At 34.1% G+C, this 24212-nt stretch overlaps 5 protein-coding genes and 1 non-coding gene across 9 annotated transcripts; 4 read left to right on the top strand and 2 right to left on the bottom strand.

Annotated features, from left to right (window-relative positions):
- The first annotated feature begins 5208 nt into the window (after positions 1-5208).
- LOC108816047 (SNF1-related protein kinase regulatory subunit beta-1) lies at positions 5209-7509 on the top strand. 2 transcript variants are annotated; one of them, XM_018588612.2, is made up of 5 exons: positions 5209-5511; positions 6446-6556; positions 6637-6815; positions 6901-7063; positions 7153-7509. In XM_018588612.2, exons 1-5 carry the CDS (start codon positions 5314-5316, stop codon positions 7468-7470), a joined length of 969 nt encoding a protein of 322 aa, XP_018444114.1. In that variant the 5' UTR covers positions 5209-5313; the 3' UTR covers positions 7471-7509. The 2 variants fall into 2 exon arrangements, with proteins under 2 accessions (XP_018444114.1, XP_018444115.1); XM_018588613.2 differs by lacking the exon at positions 6446-6556 and having other exon boundaries at positions 5211-5511.
- A 450-nt stretch (positions 7510-7959) lies between these two features.
- LOC108816042 (pentatricopeptide repeat-containing protein At5g21222) lies at positions 7960-12445 on the top strand. 2 transcript variants are annotated; one of them, XM_018588603.2, is made up of 11 exons: positions 7960-8211; positions 8530-8736; positions 8873-8935; positions 9043-9114; positions 9255-9362; positions 9453-9533; positions 9676-9756; positions 9834-9956; positions 10038-10127; positions 10453-10575; positions 10695-12445. In XM_018588603.2, exons 2-11 carry the CDS (start codon positions 8563-8565, stop codon positions 12324-12326), a joined length of 2547 nt encoding a protein of 848 aa, XP_018444105.1. In that variant the 5' UTR covers positions 7960-8211; positions 8530-8562; the 3' UTR covers positions 12327-12445. The 2 variants fall into 2 exon arrangements, with proteins under 2 accessions (XP_018444105.1, XP_018444106.1); XM_018588604.2 differs by having other exon boundaries at positions 9712-9756.
- Positions 12446-12611: 166 nt separating this feature from the next.
- On the bottom strand, positions 12612-13837 carry LOC108816050 (calmodulin). The gene is made up of 2 exons (XM_018588617.2): positions 13679-13837; positions 12612-13216 (listed from the first exon to the last, which is right to left on the bottom strand). The coding sequence occupies exons 1-2, from the start codon at positions 13752-13754 to the stop codon at positions 12843-12845; spliced, it is 450 nt and encodes a 149-aa protein (XP_018444119.1). The 5' UTR covers positions 13755-13837; the 3' UTR covers positions 12612-12842.
- Positions 13838-15969: 2132 nt separating this feature from the next.
- On the top strand, positions 15970-19274 carry LOC108816046 (CBL-interacting serine/threonine-protein kinase 26). 2 transcript variants are annotated; one of them, XM_018588609.2, is made up of 14 exons: positions 15970-16261; positions 16509-16704; positions 16817-16951; positions 17023-17130; positions 17231-17311; positions 17451-17504; positions 17605-17730; positions 17820-17909; positions 18087-18209; positions 18306-18416; positions 18488-18601; positions 18682-18738; positions 18849-18923; positions 19017-19274. In XM_018588609.2, the coding sequence occupies exons 2-14, from the start codon at positions 16534-16536 to the stop codon at positions 19092-19094; spliced, it is 1323 nt and encodes a 440-aa protein (XP_018444111.1). In that variant the 5' UTR covers positions 15970-16261; positions 16509-16533; the 3' UTR covers positions 19095-19274. The 2 variants fall into 2 exon arrangements, with proteins under 2 accessions (XP_018444111.1, XP_056846969.1); XM_056990989.1 differs by having other exon boundaries at positions 16527-16704.
- Positions 19275-19384: 110 nt separating this feature from the next.
- Positions 19385-19456, bottom strand: TRNAD-GUC (transfer RNA aspartic acid (anticodon GUC)). The gene has a single exon. It is a non-coding gene; the product is annotated as a tRNA-Asp (tRNA).
- A 79-nt stretch (positions 19457-19535) lies between these two features.
- LOC108816048 (NAD(P)H-quinone oxidoreductase subunit U, chloroplastic) lies at positions 19536-21079 on the top strand. The gene is made up of 5 exons (XM_018588614.2): positions 19536-19904; positions 19997-20058; positions 20417-20506; positions 20587-20727; positions 20834-21079. Exons 1-5 carry the CDS (start codon positions 19625-19627, stop codon positions 20927-20929), a joined length of 669 nt encoding a protein of 222 aa, XP_018444116.1. The 5' UTR covers positions 19536-19624; the 3' UTR covers positions 20930-21079.
- The last annotated feature ends 3133 nt before the right edge of the window (positions 21080-24212 follow it).

A 24212-nucleotide genomic window follows, 5' to 3' on the forward strand; every position in this document is an offset into this window, starting at 1 on the left:
CACTTAACAAAAACCCTAGTTCTACCTTCTTCTTTTAATTTAATTAATAGCCCTTTTTTTTTTGGTAGTTATGCAATTTAATTGTTGTTTTTATGAGAACGAGACAAATTTAATTGTATATTTAAAGTCGGAAATTTTTGTTTATTTATAATTTAATTTTTTTTGTTTGACATGAAAATCTATTTACTTGTTTTTGTGGCAATAACTTTTATTGTATATTAGATATGGATCCGTGCGTTGCACGGATTTTGATTAATGTTTTAGTTTCATGAAAACATAAAATGAGAAAATAGTTCAATTGTATAACTTTTACATATATTGGATGGAAATTATATTCTAAGTATAAAAATTATTTTTCTCATTTTTGGTTAGTATTCATATTTCAATAATCATGGCGCATAAATGAATTATTAGCAACTTTATACATAGGATTAGAAAAAAGCCATGTCCAAAAATTCAAATCGAACCCAACGTAAAGAAATACAGAGCAAAGTATAAATAAATTAAAAGTTTAATCAAACCAATTGAGTCGATGACAATGTCATACACTTTCTTAGTTCTTAATTTAATGTTTGTATTAACTTTCTATATTATTCTTTTTGTTCAAACATATTATTATGCTTACATGAAAATTTAGAAATGTTTATGTTGTCATTGTAGGATCTTGAATGTATTTTTGTGCATTCATTATCATTTATCTATTTTGGTTTACATAGTTTATTCATCTTTAAAATATCTTCAATTCCTAACTCTATATATTTCTCTATCTTTACTCGTTAAATAGATAAATTCTATTATAAATGTGAGTTTCTCCATTGTATGAATCTATTATAGTGTTTCTATATTTTAATAAAATGTAATGGAACGATATTTTCATCTCTATATTTAGAAACAAAAATAGCATATCTCAATAATTTCCTCTAAACGTAGAGAAACTCTATTGCATAATCATACATTGGATCAAATCCATCTCTATAATATAATTTCTCTATCACAAAAAGAGTATATAGATATGAATATATAGGTGAATTAGAAATAATTTTAGTTGTTTAACCAATAGATAACATTATGGATTAACATTTTTATCATGCAATTTATAGGTAATGAAACTATTTATATTTTATGCAGTTTGATAATGATTTGATTCCTGTAGCCACAAATATATATGTGTAATAAAAACCATGTTTTTGAATCTCAATTGTGTGAATAACTGTTTATAAAAGTAACGTGTAGTGCATGCTGTAGTAGACATGTAGAGGACATAACACAATCGTTAAGAAGTTTTCTTAATTTCATTTCAAATATATGATATTCAATATCAGATATATATTTTTGAGTCAAAAATTTTTATAATGATTATTCGGTTTTCTATCTCACTTTTGATCTGCAGTTATAGTAACAAAATTTTTCAGAAAAGAAATATGCATATAAGATTTTTAAAACTTATATGCAGTTTTAGTAATAAAAAAGAAGATACTACTAAATAATTATTTGTAAGATTTTTTGTTTACAATATTTTGTTTAAAACTTAAAAGGACAAATACTATTAAATGACTATTTATATAATAAAACATGTCACAATCTTAAATATATAATTACCACATGTCGCAATCATGTTAATTAGTAACTTTGAATAACCAAGCTTTATATAATAAGATAGAAACTTAAATTGTATATTGGACATAACATACAAAACACTTAAAATCCCTACACAACCTGAATTGCATTCACAATAATGATTGATGGGTGAACTAGAGATCCCATCTTTTAAAAGGAAAAAAAAAAGATGAATGCCTATGTATATAGACTATTGGAATATCATTTTTCTAATGGCATCTTCATCCTCACTCTATAATTTATTCTATTTATAGAGTAAATGAAGTGAAAAATAGAGTAGAAAATAAAAAATAAAAGCATTACTCCATTTATAGAGTAATATTTTTATTTTTTTTGTTCACTACTCCATTTTCCACTCTATTTACCCTATAAAATGAGTAAGTTATATAAAGAGTGAAAGGAGATACTCTAAGTTATTTTTCTTTAATACATCTCTTTATAAAATATATTTTATATATTTAAAATATGATATATTGAAATCTAAAGAATATATTACTTTGCATTGTGTATATACACAAAACTCGGCTGTTTTTGAATGTTTAGTTAGTTATGGAGAAATATGTACATAGATATCTGACTGTGTCGTTCCGAGCCGTATAAATTCATATTCGATGATATACAATCTTTTGTAACCATTTTTTTATAATATGTAATTTACAGGTTCGAACCTCATGTTTAATAATGTAAGATCAATATTAATAAAATTTTAGTCAATCCATTTGACAAATGTGGTTCTATAAAAAATGGCTCTTTAAGTAGAAAATTAAAAATAATAAACCATATTTTGAGTAGAATAATTAAAAGATCCTTAACATCAACTTTTTTTTTTTGAGAAAACTTTAACATCAAAATGATACTAGAATTCCGCCTGCCCACTTTACCCCCTAAATCCCTACATGCTAAACACATGCTTCTTGAATTGATAAGAGTCAGAAGTCTAAGATGGTGACTCAATTATATGAACAACGTGTAACAAGACATCATCGGATTGTAAGGACGCCGAGAAGTCTTTCCGCACTACAAATAAAGCTGAGCATGACTTTATGGACAAAGCCATGTTTAACAGATAAGCAGTTAGATTCGGAATATGCTATTATTATTTATAAAAGATGATTAAAATTCAGTAAATTGGCCATTTTAGTTAGAAGTATACTATTTCCGTAACTATAGGAGAGACATTTTGAGGACTTTATCTTCATTTTAGTTTCGCGCAATACTAGTGGTATGAGAATGAGACTATTTATTTTCTCATATAAGTCACATTTTTTCGGTGTGATTTGACTTCAAATTTGCAGGAAACGCACGCCTGCGTAGTTATAAGCAAGAGTATATAAACTAGTAAATGCTGCAAATCAGAAAGAAAAAAGCATGTGATGAGAGGAAGGAGTCGAACGAAACATAAATGATAAGAGGAATTCACAGTGTTGTGGGAGAAATCGAATGCAATTTTTCATCTGGTGTTGAATTTATAGAAGTTAGAACGAATTGGTTGGCAGATATATTTAAGAAAATTATGAAGGGTTTAGAAATGAAGCCGGCAAAAGAATAAAAAGAAATACTATCTTAATTCTCTCGTATCAAATAGAATCGATACTTTCTTCTCTGAAAATGACACTTCAGAGTTTACACTGCGTTAAACTCAAAGTCTATGAAGTATTTATTGTTCACTTGATGAAGCAAACGAAGAAGTCTTACAACTTGAAAGTGGCTGAAAAGCAATTCGAGAAGGCAAAATGAAGTGTTTTAAAAAATAGAAAAAATCGAAATATTTTTATTTCTTGTCAGCAATGACCAATCATCCATTGTAAAAGAGAGACTTAAAAAATGTTTGAGGCTAACATTTGCTGCCATAGTAGGCTTTTAATAATGTTAGTGTGTTCATAGTTATTCCCTTGAACTGAAAATAATCATATCACAGAGACTGGTCATATTTGGAAGCTGAGACATAATGAGCAAGAAATCCTTGGAAATATTGTTTACCTTTTCACGTTCGAAAAAGGTTTAATGATAGGCCTTTTAACAACAACAAAAAAGGTTTAATGATCTTATTTGGGTTTATCAAGTTTTACCATAATGTTTTTTGTTCAAGTCCAAGCTTCCCCTTTGAGTCAGTATCCTACTTGAATTTGGAATTTATACCGTGATACCACCAAAACCAAATCGAAACCTACTTTTTTAAGCACCATCTAACCGAAAAAAAATTTCACTGCACACCAAATCTATTATTACAAACTAATAATAATAAGCTTGTGAATGAGTGCACATATTGAAAATTGATGTTTGAACCTACAAGTGTTTTACTAGTGAGACCAAAATACACATAATTTTGTTGTATACAGTAGCTCTAGTTAGACAAAGTACAATATTAGCAATTGTTTCCTTTTTTCTTTGATCTGTAGAGAACAACACCATGTCACCACACTATATATTGATCTGCCTTAATACCATTTACATTCTTTTATATGTTTAGTAATAACTAGCTACTAGATCATGACCCGCGCGCCTACGCGGATTTATCTTTTGATTCACATATTTTATATACATTTGATATATTATTTAAAATTTATAATATAAAAAAGTTAGAATGATCCGGAACCAAAAAAAATCGACCCGGATAAAAAAAAATCAAATACCTACTTAAATCCAAATGTTGAGAACTTGAAGAACTCATACCTGAAATGAACAGATTTATATCCGATCCAGTAAGCTAAATTTCAAACATAATATCTTTGTTATATTTTTAATTCATTTTGTTGGGTTGGTGAGATTTACTATTTATTCGGAAGATTTTTGGCTAACTTAATGGTATATATTTGTAGGTTTCTTTTTTTCTGAACAGGAAAAAAAAAGATTTGGGTCTTGATTAAATTTATCTTATATAACAAATTGCTGCTATAAATAATTTTTATAAAAACTAATTTGTAACAGTAATGTCATTTTTGTTATAAATTAGTATATCATGGTTTATAGGTTCAAAGTATAGAGTTAGTCGTTTTCATAGTATTGCTAATATTGATAGATGCAAGTTAATGAATACAGATAATATATTGTATTATTAGTAATATGTCGTAATATGTCGTATAGTATTATATGTTAGTAGATGTATCATAAATAATCTATCTTATAGTATAATATGCTAGTAGATGTATCTAGATTATAGTAAAATATATGCAATATAAGGAAATATGCGTAGTGGATATAATAATAATGTAAGAAGTGAAAAACTATGGTAATGATTGATATTAATTATTTATAAAAAGGCATGTCTAATAATAAATAGATTAATATAGCATTAAATATATAAGGTCCAACTTTAAAATCTACCTAAAAAAAATTATAATGTTTTTGTTTTAATAAGATATATTAACAATACGTTGGACAACAAATGCTTGCAGTATGCTCAAAATACACAATTATGATGATTGAAATTTGCGAATATGATATGAGATTTTTTCCCCTTTTTTAAAAAAGAAGAAGACAAAAAAGAATGGATGTTCATTATCTACTTTAAGGACGCCACGTCACTAGTTTATCCATTCGGTACGGATTTTAATGATATCTCTCACAAGAGCCCTTAAAATGGCATTCCTCGTAATTAAACCCTAGCACCAGGGTTTAATTAAACTTCTCCTCTTCTTCCTCCCTCCCTCCATTTTTCTTCACGTCTGCTTCTCTCTCCTGCTTCTTTGATTTCAGATGGGAAATGCGAGCGGCAAAGAAGACGACGCCAGAGACGGCGTCGTCGACGGAGATGCTACGTCATCTTCGGCGAGATCTAACGGCGGCGATCCTTCCGTCAACAGTCGTCAACGTCGTCCTTCCGCAGACTCTATGAGCAGTTCTCCTCCCGGAAGCCCCGCTCGATCTCCCTCTCCTTTCTTATTCGCTCCTCAGGTTTACTTTCTATCTCTCTCTCTCTCTATATATATAGTGTCTGTGCCGATCGCTGAATTGGATGCTTGGTTTTGGATGATCCGCTTGAAACACTCTTTGAACTATCGTTGAAGGTGAAATAGAGTTTACTCGTTAGGATTCTCTCGTTGAATAAGAGAAACCTGACTTGACTTTTATTCTCCAGTTGCTCTCCTGATTACTGACACTCCTTGTATGATAGTTGTTGATGTCTTTGTGTGATGCATCTTTGCTATCGATCATTGTTAAGAGGGCATACTTGGCACTTGTTTGGGTGAAAAAAAAATGAATTGGACTTTACTCTTCTTAAATCTTTTGGTTCTGGAGAAGTATAAAAAAAAAAAACTCTGGTAGATGAGGAGTTAGGAAGTTATTCTTCTTTTGTTTTTTAGCAGAGAGAGAGATGCTTAGTTTACCTTGTTGAGTTACAACCTAGTGAAATCGTGCCAGAGATTCTGCTTTTGAGAAGCTCTTGTTTGTTAGTTCTTGTTGATCTATGTTTCGATGCTGTTTTTTTTTTTTTTTTTTGCGCTCTGGTCATTACCAGTTACTGATACTCTTTGTGCTGATTTGACTGTGAATTGTGAAATGTGATGTCCCATTGTGAGTCTTTTGTTTAATATTTATTTGCTTTCATTTTGATGGGGGAGGGGAAGCTTCTTCATTTCTGAGCCCATTTTCAATTTTGAACACGCAGAAGCTTGAATTTACTTGAGACAATTTGACATTGAGGTTGTTTCTTCATTCTACTTCTTAATATGTGAATAATACACATTGACCCGGCTTATCAGGGTTTGGTAGGAAGGAATAGTAACATACGGTTTGCTAGTCAGTGCTTCTGTCTGTATTGTATAGTAAGTTTCTCGTTTATCTGTTGTTTGCTATGTTCATTATTCTGCTTCTTTGCTTTTTTCAGCTCACATTGTTATTCCACCTTACATCTAACGCCATTGGGTCAACTATTGGTCACCTCTTCCATTGTTTAGGCTTAACATGTATACCTATTGGCTGCATTTCCTGTCACATGGTACACATTCCCAAATTTCTTCTCGCGCTTGGTTTGAGAAAATCTCACGGGCTCGGTTTTTTTTGTGGTGCATGTATCAGGTTCCAGTGGCTCCATTGCAGAGGGCAAACGCCCCTCCTTCGCCTAACAAGATCCAGTGGAACCAATCTCAAAGTGTTTTTGATCATCTCGAAGAGCCAGGAATCCCTATTGTCATTACATGGAACCAGGGAGGTAATGATGTGTCAGTGGAAGGTTCATGGGACAATTGGAGATCAAGGTAGAAATTGATTTGTTTCTCAGGAACTTGCTCCCGAGCTTTCCATATCTACACTAAACGTATAGATATTTTTTACATTCCACAGGAAGAAGCTGCAGAAATGTGGAAAAGACCATTCAATTCTCTTGGTCCTTCCATCTGGAATATACCACTGCAAGGTGATCGTCGACGGTGAATGCAAACACATCCCAGATTTGCCCTTTGTATCAGACGAAACGGGCAATGTCTGTAACATTCTCGATGTTCATGTAAGTAAATTTTCACACCCTCTTTTTCATGTTATAAACCTATTAGTCTGCGTAATAAAGTAGCGGCGTCTCCTCAAATCATTACGCAGAACTTTGTGCCGGAAAACCCAGAAAGCATAGTGGAGTTTGAGGCGCCACCGTCACCTGATCATAGCTACGGCCAAGCCCTGCCAACGGCAGAGGATTACACAAAAGATCCACTGACGGTGCCACCTCAGCTGCATCTAACACTTCTTGGGAAAAGTGAAGAAACAGGGGTAGAAGGCAAAAAGCCACAGCATGTGGTGCTAAACCATGTGTTCATAGAGCAAGGATGGACTCCACAGTCCATTGTAGCTTTGGGTTTAACACACAGGTTCGAGTCTAAGTACATAACTGTTGTCCTCTACAAACCGCTCACACGGTAAAACCGAAATGATAGAAATCAAATGCCACGTTGTCTTCTCTCTTTTATCTCTCAAAAAATTTCTGTGAGAACTTGTTCGTTGTTCATAGTGAGTGCCAAACAATTCCCGAGCTTATTAACCTTCTTCTTACCTTGTTCTGGTGGAATTTATGTACACAGCTTCTGAGTTCTCATTGTAACAAAGAAAAAACTGTGAAATGCATTCCCCAATAAGACGTTATTATAAGCTTTATCTGCTAGCAACCAGACATGCATAGTTCGTGTTTCCTTAAAGAAAAAGAAACCGAGTCGTGGTTAACGAAAAATAGTTTTTTTTTTCAAATTAGGAAAATAAAAAATCATTTTCTGTGACAAGAAAAATAATTAACCAATCAGAAAAGAAAGTGTTAGTATTAGACTGGCTCATCATTTGTCCACGTCGTCGAACTTTTGTTGTATCTATTGTAAATTGAGATTTTGGATAAGAAAAAGATAAAAGAAAAAAAAAAGAAAAACAAGAGAAAGAGCGTGTGATAAAGTGAGCCACAAGATGGAGTAAGGAGGAAGAAGAAGGCATTGGCTTAGTAGTAGTAAATTAGACCGATCAATCAAGTTGCAGAAGCGATGAGAGTCTGTTCTCCACGCGACTCTCAAGCTTCTTTGTTCTGCATCACTCTGCGCCATTGATTTTTTTGAATCCTCCTGCAAAGCTTTGAGTTCTGGAAAGTCTGCATGCGATTTCACTTCTAGTGCCAATTCACAGGTGTGTTTTCCATGTTCTCTACTTCGATTCTAAGAAACGATTCGGTAAAACTGGAGAGTTTGTTTGATCACCTGTTCACGCGTTTATAAAGTGTGTAGACAATCTAATATGTATGAGGATGATGATGATGATTTATCTTGTAGCTAACTCAGAGAATTTCACTTTTAGCTGTATACATATATATGCATAAGATTATTGGTTAGTGGAGTAGCAGTTAAATTTTTGTGATTTGAGAAAAAGAAACACTCTTTGACTGTTATGCTGGGTGGATTAATTCTAAAGAGATGACCAGACACATTTTTTTTCCTGTACTAACAGCTTTGTGAAGATCAAAACGTCAACTCTTGAGTGATGATGAGTGATCCAAAAGTCAAGCGTTGGGTTGGTAAATATGAGGTTGGCAAAACGATTGTACAAGCCACTTTCGCTAAACTCAGGTATGCTAAGGATACCGAGACGGGAGAATCCGTTGCTCTCAAAATGCTTGATAAAGACAAGCTTCTCAAAACTAACATGTCTGAACTGGTAAAAAAACTCACTTTCTCTGTTTTCATTATTACTTTTGAACCAAAACATGCTCAATATAAAGAGTGAGGTTCACATGTTGACCTGTCTTCAATATACAAGTCTGATGTGCCTATTTTGTGTTTTGCTTTTGTAGATAAAGATAGAAATTTGTACAATGATGCTGATAAACCATCCAAATGTAGTGCGGCTCTATGAGGTTCATCTCAATGTCCCAACTTTTCTCTACGTCTCTCTCTATTTCCTTTGCCTAAGTCACGAAATAAATCAAAACAGATCTGTTTGAGAAGTTGATAATCATTCTAGGTTCTGGCGAGCAAGTCGAAAATATATATTGTCTTAGAGTTCATCAGTGGTGGAAGGCTTTTTGACAAAATTGTGAGTTTATCTCTTCCATGTATTCTTTGGTGATTGAATTATTATGCATCAAGTGCCTCATGCTCCCTGTATTTCACAGATGAAGATGTATTAATTTTTTGGTCTTTTAAGCAATGCATTAAATTTAAAAACTTGTGAAGAAAAATGATGGGCGCATGGAAGAAGAGGAAGCACGGAGTTATTTTCAGCAGCTTATCAACGCAGTTGATTACTGCCATACCAGGGGACTATACCACAGAGACTTAAAGGTACAACAACGTTTTAGGGCTCAAGTTCATAGTGTGTTTGCTTACAAGCGCAGCTAATTGAATGGCTTTTTTTTTTCCCTCTCAATGCAGCCGGAAAACTTGCTTCTTGATGCTCAAGGAAATCTGAAAGTCTCTGGTTTTGGATTCAGCGCCTTGTCACAACAAGTCATGGTAGTTTTGTCTCTTACCATCATTTTTTATCTGCATGAGTTCCTACTGAGTTTTTCTTGCCTGATTCTTATGACTGTGCCTGACGTTTAGTAATGATGCTATTAACAAATATCTGATAAATCCATAACACTGATCTTTCTAGATTCTCAGCTTATCGGAATTACTTGGTTTTGGGCAGGGTCATGGTCCTGAATGCAGAACTGCAAACTATGCTGCTCCTGAGGTATGCTTAGTCATACGGCTTCTCATGCTTTTTTCCACCTTGTTTTTAATGGTTCTTCTTGTTGCTCTACTCCCAAGGTTCTTAGCCAAGGCTACGACGAGGCAACCGCAGACTTGTGGTCGTGTGGAGTGATACTCTTTGTTCTACTTGCTGGCTACTCGCCGTTTGAGGATTCTGATCCCAAGACGCTAAACAAAATGGTAAGAAGTTTTGTAATATTTATATTCAGGATTCTTCCTCACCATTATCTGTAATTACTCACTTTTGTTGTTTTTTTTCAGATCTCATCTGCTGAATTCAGTTGTCCTCCTTGGCTTTCTTCTGGTGCTAAAAACCTAATAGTCCGAATGTTGGATCCAAAACCTACAACTGTAAGATATTCGGTTACCACTGCTTTCAAGACATCTTAATTATCCCAAATAATCTTGTGAAAAGACTAGAACTCTTGCTGATTCTATCTTAAATGAGCTACTCCCTAGTAGATCTATCATTTTGTCTAAAATGCTAAAAAGTTAAAAGTCCTCCTGCAGCAGTTGTTAGTCCCATGAATACGTTGCCATCATATAGCGATTCTAAGCGGATTCTTGACCTGCGTCTTTCATGTAGAACTTGATAATTGAAAACATATGCGGTTAAAATATCACCACTTGTCCTTGATTTCATTGTTGGAACTAATTGACTGTATTAACATGCCAGCGTATCACAATTCCAGAGATTTTAGACGATGCCTGGTTCAAGAAAGATTACAAGCCAGCCGTGTCTGAAGAGAACAAAGAAGCAAATTTGGATGATGTGGAAGCTGTTTTTAAAGATTCAGAAGTGAGAGTCATTCATCTATCTGATTATACTTAAACCATCAGATTCAAATACTTAATTAACGTCTTTGATCCTATCCCTTAAGAGTTTTGAGATAACTTATCCTTTTCTTTCTTTCACAGGCTGTGACAGTGCAGTTGAGGTCATATCCGTGTGTGATATGTTCAAGCGGTACGACTTGCGGCGATGTTCGTTCAAGGACCAAGCTGATGAACGGTCTGATAGAACGAGGGAGACCACAAGAGGCTCATTCCATCTTCAACACACTTATCCAAGAAGGCCACAAGCCAAGCATCATCACATACACCACTCTCGTAACCGCGTTGACCCGCCAAAAGCATTTCCACTCTCTCCTCTCCCTCATCTCCAAAGTCGAGCAAAACGGCCTCAAACCGGACACCATTCTCTTCAACGCCATCATCAACGCCTCTTCCGAGTCTGGAAACCTCGACCAAGCGATGAAGATCTTCGAAAAAATGAAGGAGAGTGGATGCAAACCCACAGCGAGCACGTTCAACACTCTCATCAAAGGATACGGCAAAATCGGTAAGCTGGAGGAATCGTCAAGGCTCCTGGAGATGATGGTACGCGACGAAATGCTCCAACCGAACGACAGAACATGCAACATACTCGTCCAGGCTTGGTGTAACCAGAGGAGGATCGAAGAAGCATGGAACATTGTGTACAAAATGCAATCTTATGGGGTGAAACCTGATGTAGTCACGTTCAACACGTTGGCAAGAGCGTATGCGCGGATCGGTTCAACATGCACAGCTGAGGATATGATCATACCGAGGATGTTACACAGCAGAGTTAAACCGAACGTACGTACCTGCGGTACCATTACGAATGGTTACTGCGAAGAAGGGAAGATGGAGGAAGCTTTGAGGTTTTTCTATAGAATGAAAGAACTTGGAGTTCATCCAAATCTCTTTGTTTTCAACTCTCTAATCAAAGGCTTCCTCGCCAGCAACGACATGGATGGAGTTGGCGAGGTGGTGAACCTGATGGAAGAGTTCGGAGTAAGACCTGACGTGGTTACATTCAGCACACTAATGAACGCGTGGAGCTCTGTGGGAGATATGAAAAGATGCGAGGAGATCTATGGAGATATGTTGGAAGGAGGAATAGACCCGGACATTCATGCATTTAGCATCCTAGCCAAAGGGTACACTCGAGCTAGAGAGCCGGAGAAGGCAGAGCAAATCTTGAATCAGATGAAGAAGTTCGGTGTAAGGCCAAACGTGGTGATCTACACGACGATCATAAGCGGTTGGTGCAGCGCAGGCGAGATGAAGAAAGCGATGCAGGTGTATAGCAAAATGTGTGGAACGGTTGGTCTGTCCCCAAACTTGACTACTTACGAGACTCTCATGTGGGGGTTTGGAGAAGCGAAGCAGCCGTGGAAAGCTGAGGAGCTTCTGAAAGATATGGAGAAGAAGAAGGTCATTCCCACGAGGAAAACTATGCAACTGATAGCTGATGGATGGAAAGCTATCGGTGTTTCTAACGGTAGTGACGCCAATACGTTAGGCTCTTCTTCTTTCTCAGCTTCTTCCTCCAAACTCAGTATCCCTAATCATATCGTCCCGGCGAGAAGTACGGTGTTCTTAAAGGGAATGCCCGAGAAACCAAAGCTATGCATCAAGTCACAGTTTGGTTTGAGGCAGAAGGTTTTGGTGGTGTTGTGCAGAGACCAGATTAGGGAAGCTGGGAGGTTTGCAAATCTATCATGTAGAGTTGTTTGGCTGTAGAGATGAAGCCAAGTTCAAGGGTGAAGAAGCAAACAAATACATTTTTCTGTACAATAACATTTTTGTTATATTTTTTTACTCCCTACAGATCAAATCCACCGTTAACTTTCTTCAACCAACCTATCACGGGTTAAGAAAACACTATTGACTATCCTATAGAACATGGATGTTCGGATCTCAGGTTTGATTACAAATACTCAGGTCTACTTTCAACCACCTAGACGTCTCTAGCAGTATTTTTTTATAGAACATTCATTGAAGGGAAACAACAGGGATTAAAACCAATAAAAAGGAGAGAATATCAATTGTCAAAAGGATACTGAAAACATGAAGTTCATACTTGACATAACACTAAAGAGATAGCTTAAGCCAAAAGCAGACAAATAAAACATGAAAAGAAGCAAAAACATGTCCTAAAGAACACAACCAGAATCAAAGCCAAATGTATCATTCTTTTAGGTTAAGGCTTTTAATTTTTTTAACAAGGGATAATAAGACTCTCTCGCTCTCACTCACTTACTTAGCCATCATGACTTTAACGAACTCATCATAGTTGATCTGACCATCACCATCAACATCAGCTTCACGGATCATCTCATCAACTTCCTCATCGGTAAGTTTCTCACCGAGGTTAGTCATCACATGTCGAAGCTCAGCCGCGGAGATGAAACCGTTCTGGTCTTTGTCGAAAACCCTAAAGGCTTCCTTGAGCTCTTCCTCAGAGTCAGTGTCCTTCATTTTCCTGGCCATCAGGTTCAGGAACTCCGGGAAATCGATGGTACCGTTACCGTCTGCATCGACCTCGTTGATCATGTCTTGGAGCTCAGCTTCGGTTGGGTTTTGCCCTAGTGACCTCATCACGGTTCCGAGCTCCTTGGTTGTGATGCAACCTTGCAAACCACACCAAAGTTATAAGCTTTAGAGACAAACATCAGTTTACAAATACACAACAAAGAGAGAGGGAGACTTCAACAAATAAACTTCATTTCAAAAATAAATAATATCCCCAAAATGTTAAAAGGAAAATGGAATATTCTCCGTTTATGTTTCCTTATGTAATTCTCAATCAACAATTCAATAACATATGAACATGACATGACATAACTAAGATTCATGGAATAATTTCATTGCTGCAAGAATGAGATCTCGATCATTTCAATCTTAAGAGATCCATCGAGAAAGCGAACACAAAACACAAGTCATGAATCGTTTACAGGAAAAAACAAAAAACTAGATCGTGAAACAAACGCGAACTGTATCAGAAAAATGAAGACCATCAATCGTCAAAAGGAAAAAAAAAAGCTCAAAGATAAACGAAAAAGGTAGGAAGATCTGTAGAAATAAGATATTACCATCTCCATCCTTATCGAAGAGGCTAAAGGCTTCCTTGAACTCTGAGATCTGGTCATCGGTCAGTTGATCCGCCATTTTTTTTTTCTTTGGGAAATCCGACAAAAGTTTCGAGACTGATTCTTTTTCTTTCGGTCTCCCCTCCCACTATAGTTTTATGCGCGAGTGCTTCTAAAGAGAGCAACGATGTATTCTCAAGAGCCTAATGGGCCTTTGAAATTAAATAGTGGGCTACTAGCCCTGTCCCTTATGATTTTGTCTTTTCAGTTCTTTTCTACGACTATCTATACTAATAACTAGGTGTTTTCCTGCACCATGTGCAGTAAAAAAATTTTAAAATACTTTTAATAGATAAATATAAATTATATTTAATTTTTATTAATATTATAAATTTTCTTTCTTTATCAATATTTTAATATAAATTTGATTTAACTGAACATTAAAATTAAGATAAAATTTTTTTGTTTATTTTGGATTATATTTAAGAATGTGCATGTATATATTTAAAATTATAATCTTAGGTAGATTTTTCTATCTATTTATTTTAATTAAATATATTAAATAAATATGTAAAATTTCATAATTGTCAAAAATTAAAATCAAACACTATTTATAAAACCTGTAGATATATATAAGAAACTAATGATTTTACGATTTAATTTGATTTTATGATTTAATTTCTATATTTTCTAAACATATGTATATATTTTTGAAATATTTTTAACTTAAATGATATTTCTAAATTTGAAAAGCCATAATTGAATATATTTATTTTAACGATGATTTATGAGTTATTACCATATTTTAAAAAAGTCCAAAAATATAAATCGACAATAAATATAATATATGAGTTATTACCATATTTTAAAAAGTTTACCAAAAATAAATTAACATTAAATATAATTATCCATGTCATATTAATCTATAAGACATGTCATCAATTTTAGTAGTCATACTTACAATTATTAATCTAGGTGTTTTCCTGCACCATGGGTAGTGATAAATTTTTTAAAAGTTCAATTTTATATTTTAAAATATAATTTATTAATATTATATATTTTATTATTTTGAACAATAATTAATATAAATATAATTAATTAAGCATAAAATTAAGTGAAAATATTTTTTATTTTAAATTATATTTAAGAATATATATGTATATATATAAAGTTATAATCTTAAATAAAAAGATTATCTATTTCATTTGGTTAAATGTATTAAATCAACTTGTACAAAATTACTAAAAATCATATAAAATTGTATAGTTATCAAAAATTAAAACTAAATAATATTTATATAATTTGTAGATATCTAAAAGAAACTAATGATATTACGATTTATATTTTTAAAAAAATTCACAAAATTTAGAAAATTTTAGATAATAAAAATTTTATAATTATAAAAGTAAAATTATATAATATTTCGAAATTCAAAATGTTATATTTGAATATATTTATTTTAGTGATGATTTATGAGTTATTACCATATTCTACAAAGTTTACCAAAAATATAAATCAATATTAAATGAAATATATAAGTTATTGCCATATTTTAAAAAGATTTCCAAAAATATATATCAGCATTAAATGTAATTGTCCATGTCATATTTAACCATATGACATGTCATCAATCTTAATAGCCATGTCACAATTTTTTTTGTGAAAAAGATTGTAGGGAAGACATGTGGCAAATCACTTCTCAAATATAGACTAGGGGATAGTCATAGAACATATTTAGTAGAAGATTTTTGCAATATATAAATTTAAAAGTAACATTTATTAATAGTGGATACATTAAAATGATAATATAGGTATATATTATGAGATATGAGCATTAAATTTGGCATTATCTCCTTTTAGAAAAGATAAGAAAATGAGAAAATCAATCATTTAGATTAATTTTCTATCTTAACTAAAAATTCAGATTTTATGCATATATATAGAGTAAAACTTCAAACTCAAACGATCAAAAATTTGGTAAAATAATATGTATTTATGTTATTCATGAAGAAAATTCAACAAAATATTAAATGATAAAAAATGATACTACAGTACAAACAATGTCATAGATAATAATTTACAAACCCCTACATTTTATATTAAATTCTAAATCAAAATATTTAAAAAATGAAGAAAAAGATTGTATACATGTAGTCAAATCTAAAAAAAAAGATCCTTTTGGCATCGGATTAATTAACTCAAAGATAATTTGACCCAAAAAAGGAAGGTGATAGCATAATATTCTTTAGAGAGAGAAAAAAAGAAAGAAATTAAGAATTTGGTATTAGCAAAAGAAAGAAATGTATGTACAGTATAGTGGAGGTTGTCCCATACGAAAATGAAAAAGAGAAGTGTGTCATTGTGAAAGTAGTCCGGTCCCCACACGAAATGAATTAGTTTTTGTCTGTTAGCTTCAAAACTACAATCATCGTATCTCTCGTCCATCCCTCTTCCCCCCCCCCCCCTCCCTCTCCCTCCGCCATATATTTTTTTCTCTTCTCCCGGATCAACCTACCAACTCTTCAGCTCCGGGAACTCCTTTCTTCACCTCCTCTGCTCTCTCTCTACCCCGGCCGATTTTCTCAGGTTTTAGATCTTCCAATCTTTAGCTTTTTGAATAGTTGTGATTTTAAGTATCTTAGATAGTGTTTGATCACTTTGTTTAGGCTCTAAGCTTGTGTTTCAAGTGTGCATAGTCTCATATATAATGATGGTATACACATATGCCTAGGCGATGTCGTGATCTCCAAGATCTACTAATAGTTCATATGTATGTGGTCGGGTTTCTATTCTGTTTTTGGAATCTTATGTAAGTCTATAACATTTTTCACAACTTGTGAGAATATCAAAGAGGAGGGATGAATCGCCCAAAGGTACAGCGTCGTGTTGGTAAATACGAGGTCGGGAAAACGATTGGACAAGGCACTTTTGCTAAAGTTAGGTATGCTAAGAACACCGAGACTGGTGAATCGGTGGCTCTTAAGATTCTTGACAAAGAGAAGGTTCTCAAGAACAAGATGTCTGAACAGGTTCTTACATTTACTCTTTGCAAAGTGAATCTTAAATTTTTTTATGAAAATAGAATCTCTGTCTTTTAATCCCTGAGGTATGACGTGGCTCTTCTCTGTTTGGTTTTTACAGATAAGGAGAGAAATCTCAACTATGAAGCTGATAAACCATCCTAATGTAGTGCGCCTCTATGAGGTTTTGGCGAGCAAGACAAAGATATACATTGTCCTCGAATTCGGCATTGGTGGAGAGCTTTTTGACAAAATTGTGAGATTCTTCCCTTTTCTATCTTTAAAAAAAGAAAAAAAAAAATCTGATGTGTCTAAACTGGTGGGCAGGTGCATGATGGGCGCTTGCAAGAAGATGCAGCACGGAGATATTTTCAGCAGCTTATCAATGCTGTTGATTACTGCCACAGCAGGGGAGTTTACCACAGAGACTTAAAGGTGGTACACTAACTAAAACATCTTTCTTGTTTTAAATCTTTGAAAGCCCAAAATTTGCAGCTAATTTTTTGGTATTCTTTTTAAACTTCTCTTGCTGCAGCCGGAAAACTTGCTTTTAGATGCTCAAGGCAATCTGAAAGTCTCTGATTTTGGATTGAGTGCCTTGTCCAGACAAGTCAGGGTTAATATTTTCTTCTTCTTCTTCTTCTTCTAAGCATCCTACTGATTTTTTCATTGTCCTATTCAAATTGCATATGCATATGTGCATGTTCTTACGTGTATGCAATATTCTGATGATTTTAATTGGTTTTGGCATATAGGGAGATGGTCTTCTTCACACTGCATGCGGAACTCCGAACTATGCTGCTCCTGAGGTATATGCTTAGTAGTCATGTTGGCTTCTCATGCGCGCTTTTTTTGCAACATGTTGTTGTTAATAATAATAGCTTTGCTTGTTGCTCTCTACTCCCAAAGGTTCTTAATGATCAAGGCTATGATGGGGCAACCGCAGACTTGTGGTCTTGTGGAGTGATACTCTTTGTACTACTTGCTGGTTATTTGCCTTTCGAGGATTCTAATCTCATGACTCTCTATAAAAAGGTAAAAAAAAAATCTCATCCTTTTAACATTTTATCTGTGATTTTTCTTCTTTCCATGTTTGTAATTTCCATCAAATTTTTGTTTTTCAGATAACAGCTGCTGAATATAACTTTCCTCCTTGGCTCTCTCCTGGTGCCAAGAACTTGATCCACCGAATCTTGGATCCAAACCCGGTGACTGTAAGATATATCTATTTACAAACGATTTCAAGATTTAAACCTATTTCTTTTTTTTTTGACTCTTAATTACTTTTAATTGCATCTTTTGCATGTCTTAAAACATACTGAGGATTGTTTCTCTCGTCCTTTGATTTCAACGGTGGAGGGAGCTAATTGACTGTGCGTTAAATGTGACAGCGTATCACAATTCAAGAGATTCTGGAAGATGTGTGGTTCAAGAAAAATTACAAGCCAGCTGTCTTCGAGGAGAAAGAAGAAGCAAACTTGGATGATGTAGAAGCTGTTTTCAAAGACTCAGAAGTGAGTTGTGTTTTATGTTATCTGAGATCTGTATGGTGACTGAGCTACTTCCTTATTTATAACATGTCCATAACAAATATGTGATCTATGAAACAGGAGCATCATGTCACAGAAAAGAAAGAGGAGCAGCCGACTTCAATGAATGCCTTTGAGTTGATATCAATGTCAAGAGCTTTGGATCTTGGGAACTTGTTTGAAGAAGAAGAGGTGTGTGTGTCTCTTAGACTAACAAACTCTTTCTTGCCACATTATTACTCAAGATTATTATTAACTTACAGGGGTACAAAAGAGAAACAAGATTTGCAGCTACGGGCGCTGCTAATGAATTAGTCCAGAAGATTGAAGAAGCTTCTAAGCCTCTTGGTTTCGATATTCAAAAGAAAAACTATAAGGTAAACTGATCGTGTAGAAATCCTATCAGCTAATTGACATTGTCTCTCCATTGTTTTAAAACAGCTTCCTCTGTACACAGATGAGACTTGAAAACGTGAATGCAGGAAGGAAAGGAAACCTAAAAGTAGCAACTGAGGTATACATTAAATGCATGAACTCATGGCTCTTTTTGAAGTGTCTGAATCTGAATCACCTTTGGAAATTAAAGAAGTTAGTTACCTTAATCTAGTATACTGTTTTTTGTAGATATTTCAAGTATCACCGTCTCTTCATATGGTGGAAGTCCGGAAAACTAAAGGAGATACACTAGAGTTCCATAAGGTAAAGAGTAATAATAATCACATCCAGTATATCTACTCTGTGTTTCAAGGACAGTTTTGTTACATGTGTTAATCCAACTCTTTACCTTTGCAGTTCTACAAGAAGCTCTCGACCACACTTAACGATGTGGTTTGGAAATCCGGCGAGAGCTCTGGACTTAACAACAAATAAGAACAAAACAACTCTGGATTCAATCAAATCTGTTTGGCTCTCTTATTCTGTATTATCTTTTGTTTCTTGTTTCTTTTTATTGGACTCGATTCTTTTGAACAATTTTTAAATATCGAAGGATGTGCGTTAAGGTGTTTATTATATATTTACATACTTCGATTGTAGAAGTAGAGAACATTATTATGTGTGTTTTTACTTTTTTACTGGATGAGCAAATCAAGGAAATACGTTGAAAAGGAAGGAGACGACAGCTTTTCGAAAACTATTCTGGTAAGAAAAGAAAAAAAAGACGCCGTTGCCGGGGATCGAACCCGGGTCACCCGCGTGACAGGCGGGAATACTTACCACTATACTACAACGACTTTGTTGATACTTGAACAACTAGTAAATATATATTCGTATATATTTATCATCCATAACGAAGAGTTGTTCTTTTTGTGGCTGAGACGGTTTCGTATCCGTTATCAAGTAAAATTTGTATGGATCGAAATTTCGAAAATCACTTTCTTGACTGAACATTTTTGAGCGCCATGGCTTCCTTATCTCCGATGACTCAGCCGTCGTTAGTACACATTCCCGGCGAATCCGTCCCCCATCATCACGTACTAGTACCAAGCACGTGCTCTTTCCCGCGGAAGCCAACAACCACGAAACGGATTATCTGTTCGCCGGCAAGGAGTTCCGGTGAGACGTCGACGGACGGAGAAACCGACGGTGGAGGATCTAGCACTACTGCCGTCGATGAAGCGCCGAAAGAGAGTCCATCTTTAATCTCCGCTCTCAACGTCGAACGCGCTCTCCGTGGCCTTCGTAATCTCTCTCTTTGTCTCTCTCTCTCTTTTGTTTTTTTTAATGATGGACGTGGATGAAAAACATTGATAGCGGTTTGGATTAGAGTGCAGCCATTACAGATGTTGATCACTACGGTCGGCTTGGACTTCTCAGAAACTGTTCTTATGATCAGGTTTGTGTTTTTGTTTCTGTTCTTGTCCTAAACTCAAGGCAGGTCATGAGTTTTGGGGGATGGTTATAGACAATTTAGTAAGGATTTCTATTTAAAAAAAATATTATTTTACAAATTTGGGAAACATGTAAATCTTTTCTAAAAGGTCTGGGAGACCAATGCTTCATTAGTTTATGCTCAGCTTAAACTTCAGAATCGTCACTTGAGTATAGAAGGATTTTAGAATTTTTTTTATTTATAAGATTTATATTATGACTTGTCATACAAGTTTTCTTTCCTCTCCTTCTCCTTGATAATCTGATTCAGATTAGCAAGTAGATAGATCATAATGAAACTGTTTTTTAAAAAAAATTATCAGGTAAGACTTGGTTACCAAGATAGAGTTAAGGAGCTAATGGGACAAGGGCTAGACGAAGAACAGCTCAAGAACAAGATGGAGCTTGTCAAAGTATAAAACAAAAACCAAAATCTTTTTGAATATTACCACATCATCTTTGTGAGATATCATGGGAGTCATATGTATTTTAGGATTCATATACGATCTTGTCGTCGGTGGAAGAGAGAAGGATGTACGATTGGAGTCTAGCCAGAAGCGAAAAAGCAGAGCGGTACATTTGGCCGTTCGAGGTTGACATCATGGAACCCTCCAGGGAAGAGCCTCCTCCTCAGGTATGTGTACCCCCCGCTCTGTTTTGTTTTAGTCCAAATATTGATATTTGAGATCGGCTTCTCGTAATATATACTAATGAGTTTGTGGGGAGAATATTGAGTACAGGAACCAGAGGATGTAGGACCAACGAGGATTCTTGGATACTTCATTGGGGCGTGGCTTGTCCTTGGTGTCGCCCTTTCTGTTGCATTCAATCGTTAGCCACTTTTGTTTCTTTCACCATCTTCTTCCTCGCCTTATATTAAATCATTTCGAGAAAATGTATATTTAGTAGTCGATTATATACTTAAGTGTATTAATTATCTGACGAATGTTCAAGCTACGTGATTGTAATAAACGTATGTTTATGCATTTTTCCAAGTTTTCCTCTTTACTCGTAGACTACTACGGCCACCACCGTTTGGTTAATGTTTATGGTTTTTTATTCATACGGAATAGGAGTTCCAAATTAATCCTAATTAATAATCTAATACGTTAGTGGTCGATATAATTGCATAGTACATTTACGTGTTCTTGGACCTCAGTGCGTTGATTAGTCCTCGGTTCATGCCATCACGTTGATGTTTGGTCAGGCCCGTGGTTGGAGAAGCTGCATGTCTGAGGGGATAAAAGAATGTTAATTTGAATGCACGAATGGTTCTTGCTGTTGTTTCTGAGGGCTCGAGGAGAGAAAGGAACGAGTATCTATCCCTCATAAGCGTCTTTCAGTAGCGAGGTGTACCATCTTATCTTATCTGATAGCAAAACCCCCACCCCTCCCCCACTGCAACATGTATTCAAATGAAAGCTATGATACAAAAAGATGTTATTAATGTATGTTTTCAACAAAACAAACTAGATTTTATTAATGTTTTTTTGTTTCTTTGAAACATAAAAATTGATTAATACACTGAAAACTATATTGAACTATAAAAGATATCAATGTTTCAACTTCAGATGTCTTCTCTTTGATATATATATGTAAAAGTTGATTGGATTTATTAAAATGTTCCCACTTCAAATATATCGACAAATCCCATCTCAAGCGCACAATATATAATAAGCACAAAATAAGTGCCAGCCAACGAATTTCACATGAGAAAAAAAAAAGATACAAAAAAGATGTGCTCTTTAGTTTAAACTTTAAACGAAAAAAATGTAAGATATCAAACAAAATCACACATTGAAAGTTAGATAAAAAAGTGTAGTATATAAAGAAAATTTCAACTCTAATTAGTACAAATCATTTTGGAAAAGAATAAAAAAAAATTATATGGGCTTGTCTCTAGTTAAAAATTGACAATATTATATACTAATATAACAATATATAATTGGATATGAGCTTCAAATCCCAACAAAGCAGTTGAGTTTTCTTCCGATGTAGGTTGAGATTCTATGTAAAAGCATCTCATGAACCAGATATCAGCATCACATTTTTCTCTTACTCTAAATGATGTCCTTTTGTCTTTTTTTTTCATGACAAGAAAAAAATCTTCATGATTGCAACAAAGGACTAAAAGACAAATAAAATGACACAGACACAGCTATTCACGGCCTAAGGATTAAAGATTTCAGTATTGCAACATGTACACATCGTTTATATTTACTATATGCAGAGCATCAGATAATTGCAATATTGCATTTTCAGCATTGTCTATCATTTATAACATCTCTCATTTCAATATAGGCAAACATTGACAGTTGGGCGTGCATAGCACTTACTTTTGGTAATAGGAAAGTTGTATGAAAAAATAGAAAATCATGGAAATTGGAGGTACAAATGAAGGATTGACAAAAAAAAACAGTTTTTTTTTTCACTTTGAAACACATTGATTGAAACATAGATAGATACAAAGCCGGAAAGGATACTAGAACCTAAACCGGAAGAAACAAACTTCCCCGGAATCTAAGCCCTATTACAGAGAGGGGGGACATCTAAAAGAACATCATCTCAAACTAATTCAAAAAGAAACAGAGCAACATTATAGAATCAAGTGTTCACATCAAGAAACCCTTCCTCACTTCTCCAAACAAGTCAAGATACAACTAAACTTAGACCTCCCATTAGAATAAGCCCAAACGCAGAGAACCTAATGCTTTTTAAATCCAGCGAGAGTAAACTACCTTCTGTATAAATAAATGGAAATATGTTATTCTGTTACACAAAATGTAACTATTTTAGATATAATATTTACTCTCGATTGAGTTTTCGTACAGAAGGTAGTTATATATACATTTATCTAATAGTTATATATACATATTTCATAGTTAAACAAAATAACCTAAAAAAATATTTTACATACAATTTCATTGTTATTGAGGAAAATAAATGTTGTACTAAATTGTTTATAGTCTTCAAAAATTCCCTTGACTATTATGTACAGTTATGTGCAATATTCCTATGATCGCTTTGTTACACTATCTTAGTCGGGAATTTTATACGATTATAAATCGTGGTTGGGTTAGTGTAAAGAAAGTGCTTTATGTTGTTACGTATAATTCGAAAAATGATTAGTCTAAACGAACCTTTTTGCTAATTATCGATATTAAAAATAGACAAAGGAAGAAAAGAACTTGAAGTCAGTAGGATATTTACTAGGTTCACTAATGTTTTTAAACTACTTTATGGGACATGATTCCGGAATTAGTTAATTTAATTCGGGCGGGATTTAGGAATTGTCCTCCTAAAATCTTTATATTTTAATCTTAAGTTGGTCACAATATTTATTTTTTGTAACTTTTAATACCTAAGTCATCTATACCTATATTCATATGATAAAGTAAATTTGCCTCCCCCACGATTATTATAAAATCAACAGTAAACCCACAATAATTAAAAGTTGCGATCTATGCAGATTATAGAATGAATGATTACATGCAACTATGCGATTATAGAAGGAAGGATTACAAGAGATCTTCAAATGGTGCAAATAAATTTGGTCAGGCGTGAATCTTCATAGGACGGCTCAGATGATGCAGTTAGACGTAAATCTTCATAAGACAGGTAGTATTGTCGGTTGTCGAATCGTCTATGTAATATTCCTACTAATTGTAATTGTAATATCATAATAAATCAGCGTTAAAAAAAAATTGAAAGTTGCGATTAGAGAGACGAATGTCGTCAATTCTGTGTGTGGGTCATTTATTAACGTTTTAATTTATGCATGTGAAATAAATGAGAACATATCCAAATTACTCAATAATCCGAGTAACTGCTTATTACCGGAACAACACTAAATGATTACATCGATTGTCCTGTAGAAGTATAAACAATGCTATGTTTTTTTTTGAAAAAATAAATAATGCTATGTTATCTTTTTGAAATGTACAAATTATCTTTTGAATTTTTAAGAGGTATTTAAAAGTAACGTTTTATTTTAGAACGACAAGTCAACAATTTAGTTGTATATAGTTAACTAAATTTCATCTTTTTGCAAGCGGATTTTAAGAAAGGAAAATCAAGAAACTATTTTGGTTCGTTCTCTCAAACGAATAAACATAGCCA

This window comes from Raphanus sativus, chromosome 7 (assembly GCF_000801105.2).
Source record: "Raphanus sativus cultivar WK10039 chromosome 7, ASM80110v3, whole genome shotgun sequence".
Classification (NCBI taxonomy): Eukaryota; Viridiplantae; Streptophyta; class Magnoliopsida; order Brassicales; family Brassicaceae; genus Raphanus; species Raphanus sativus.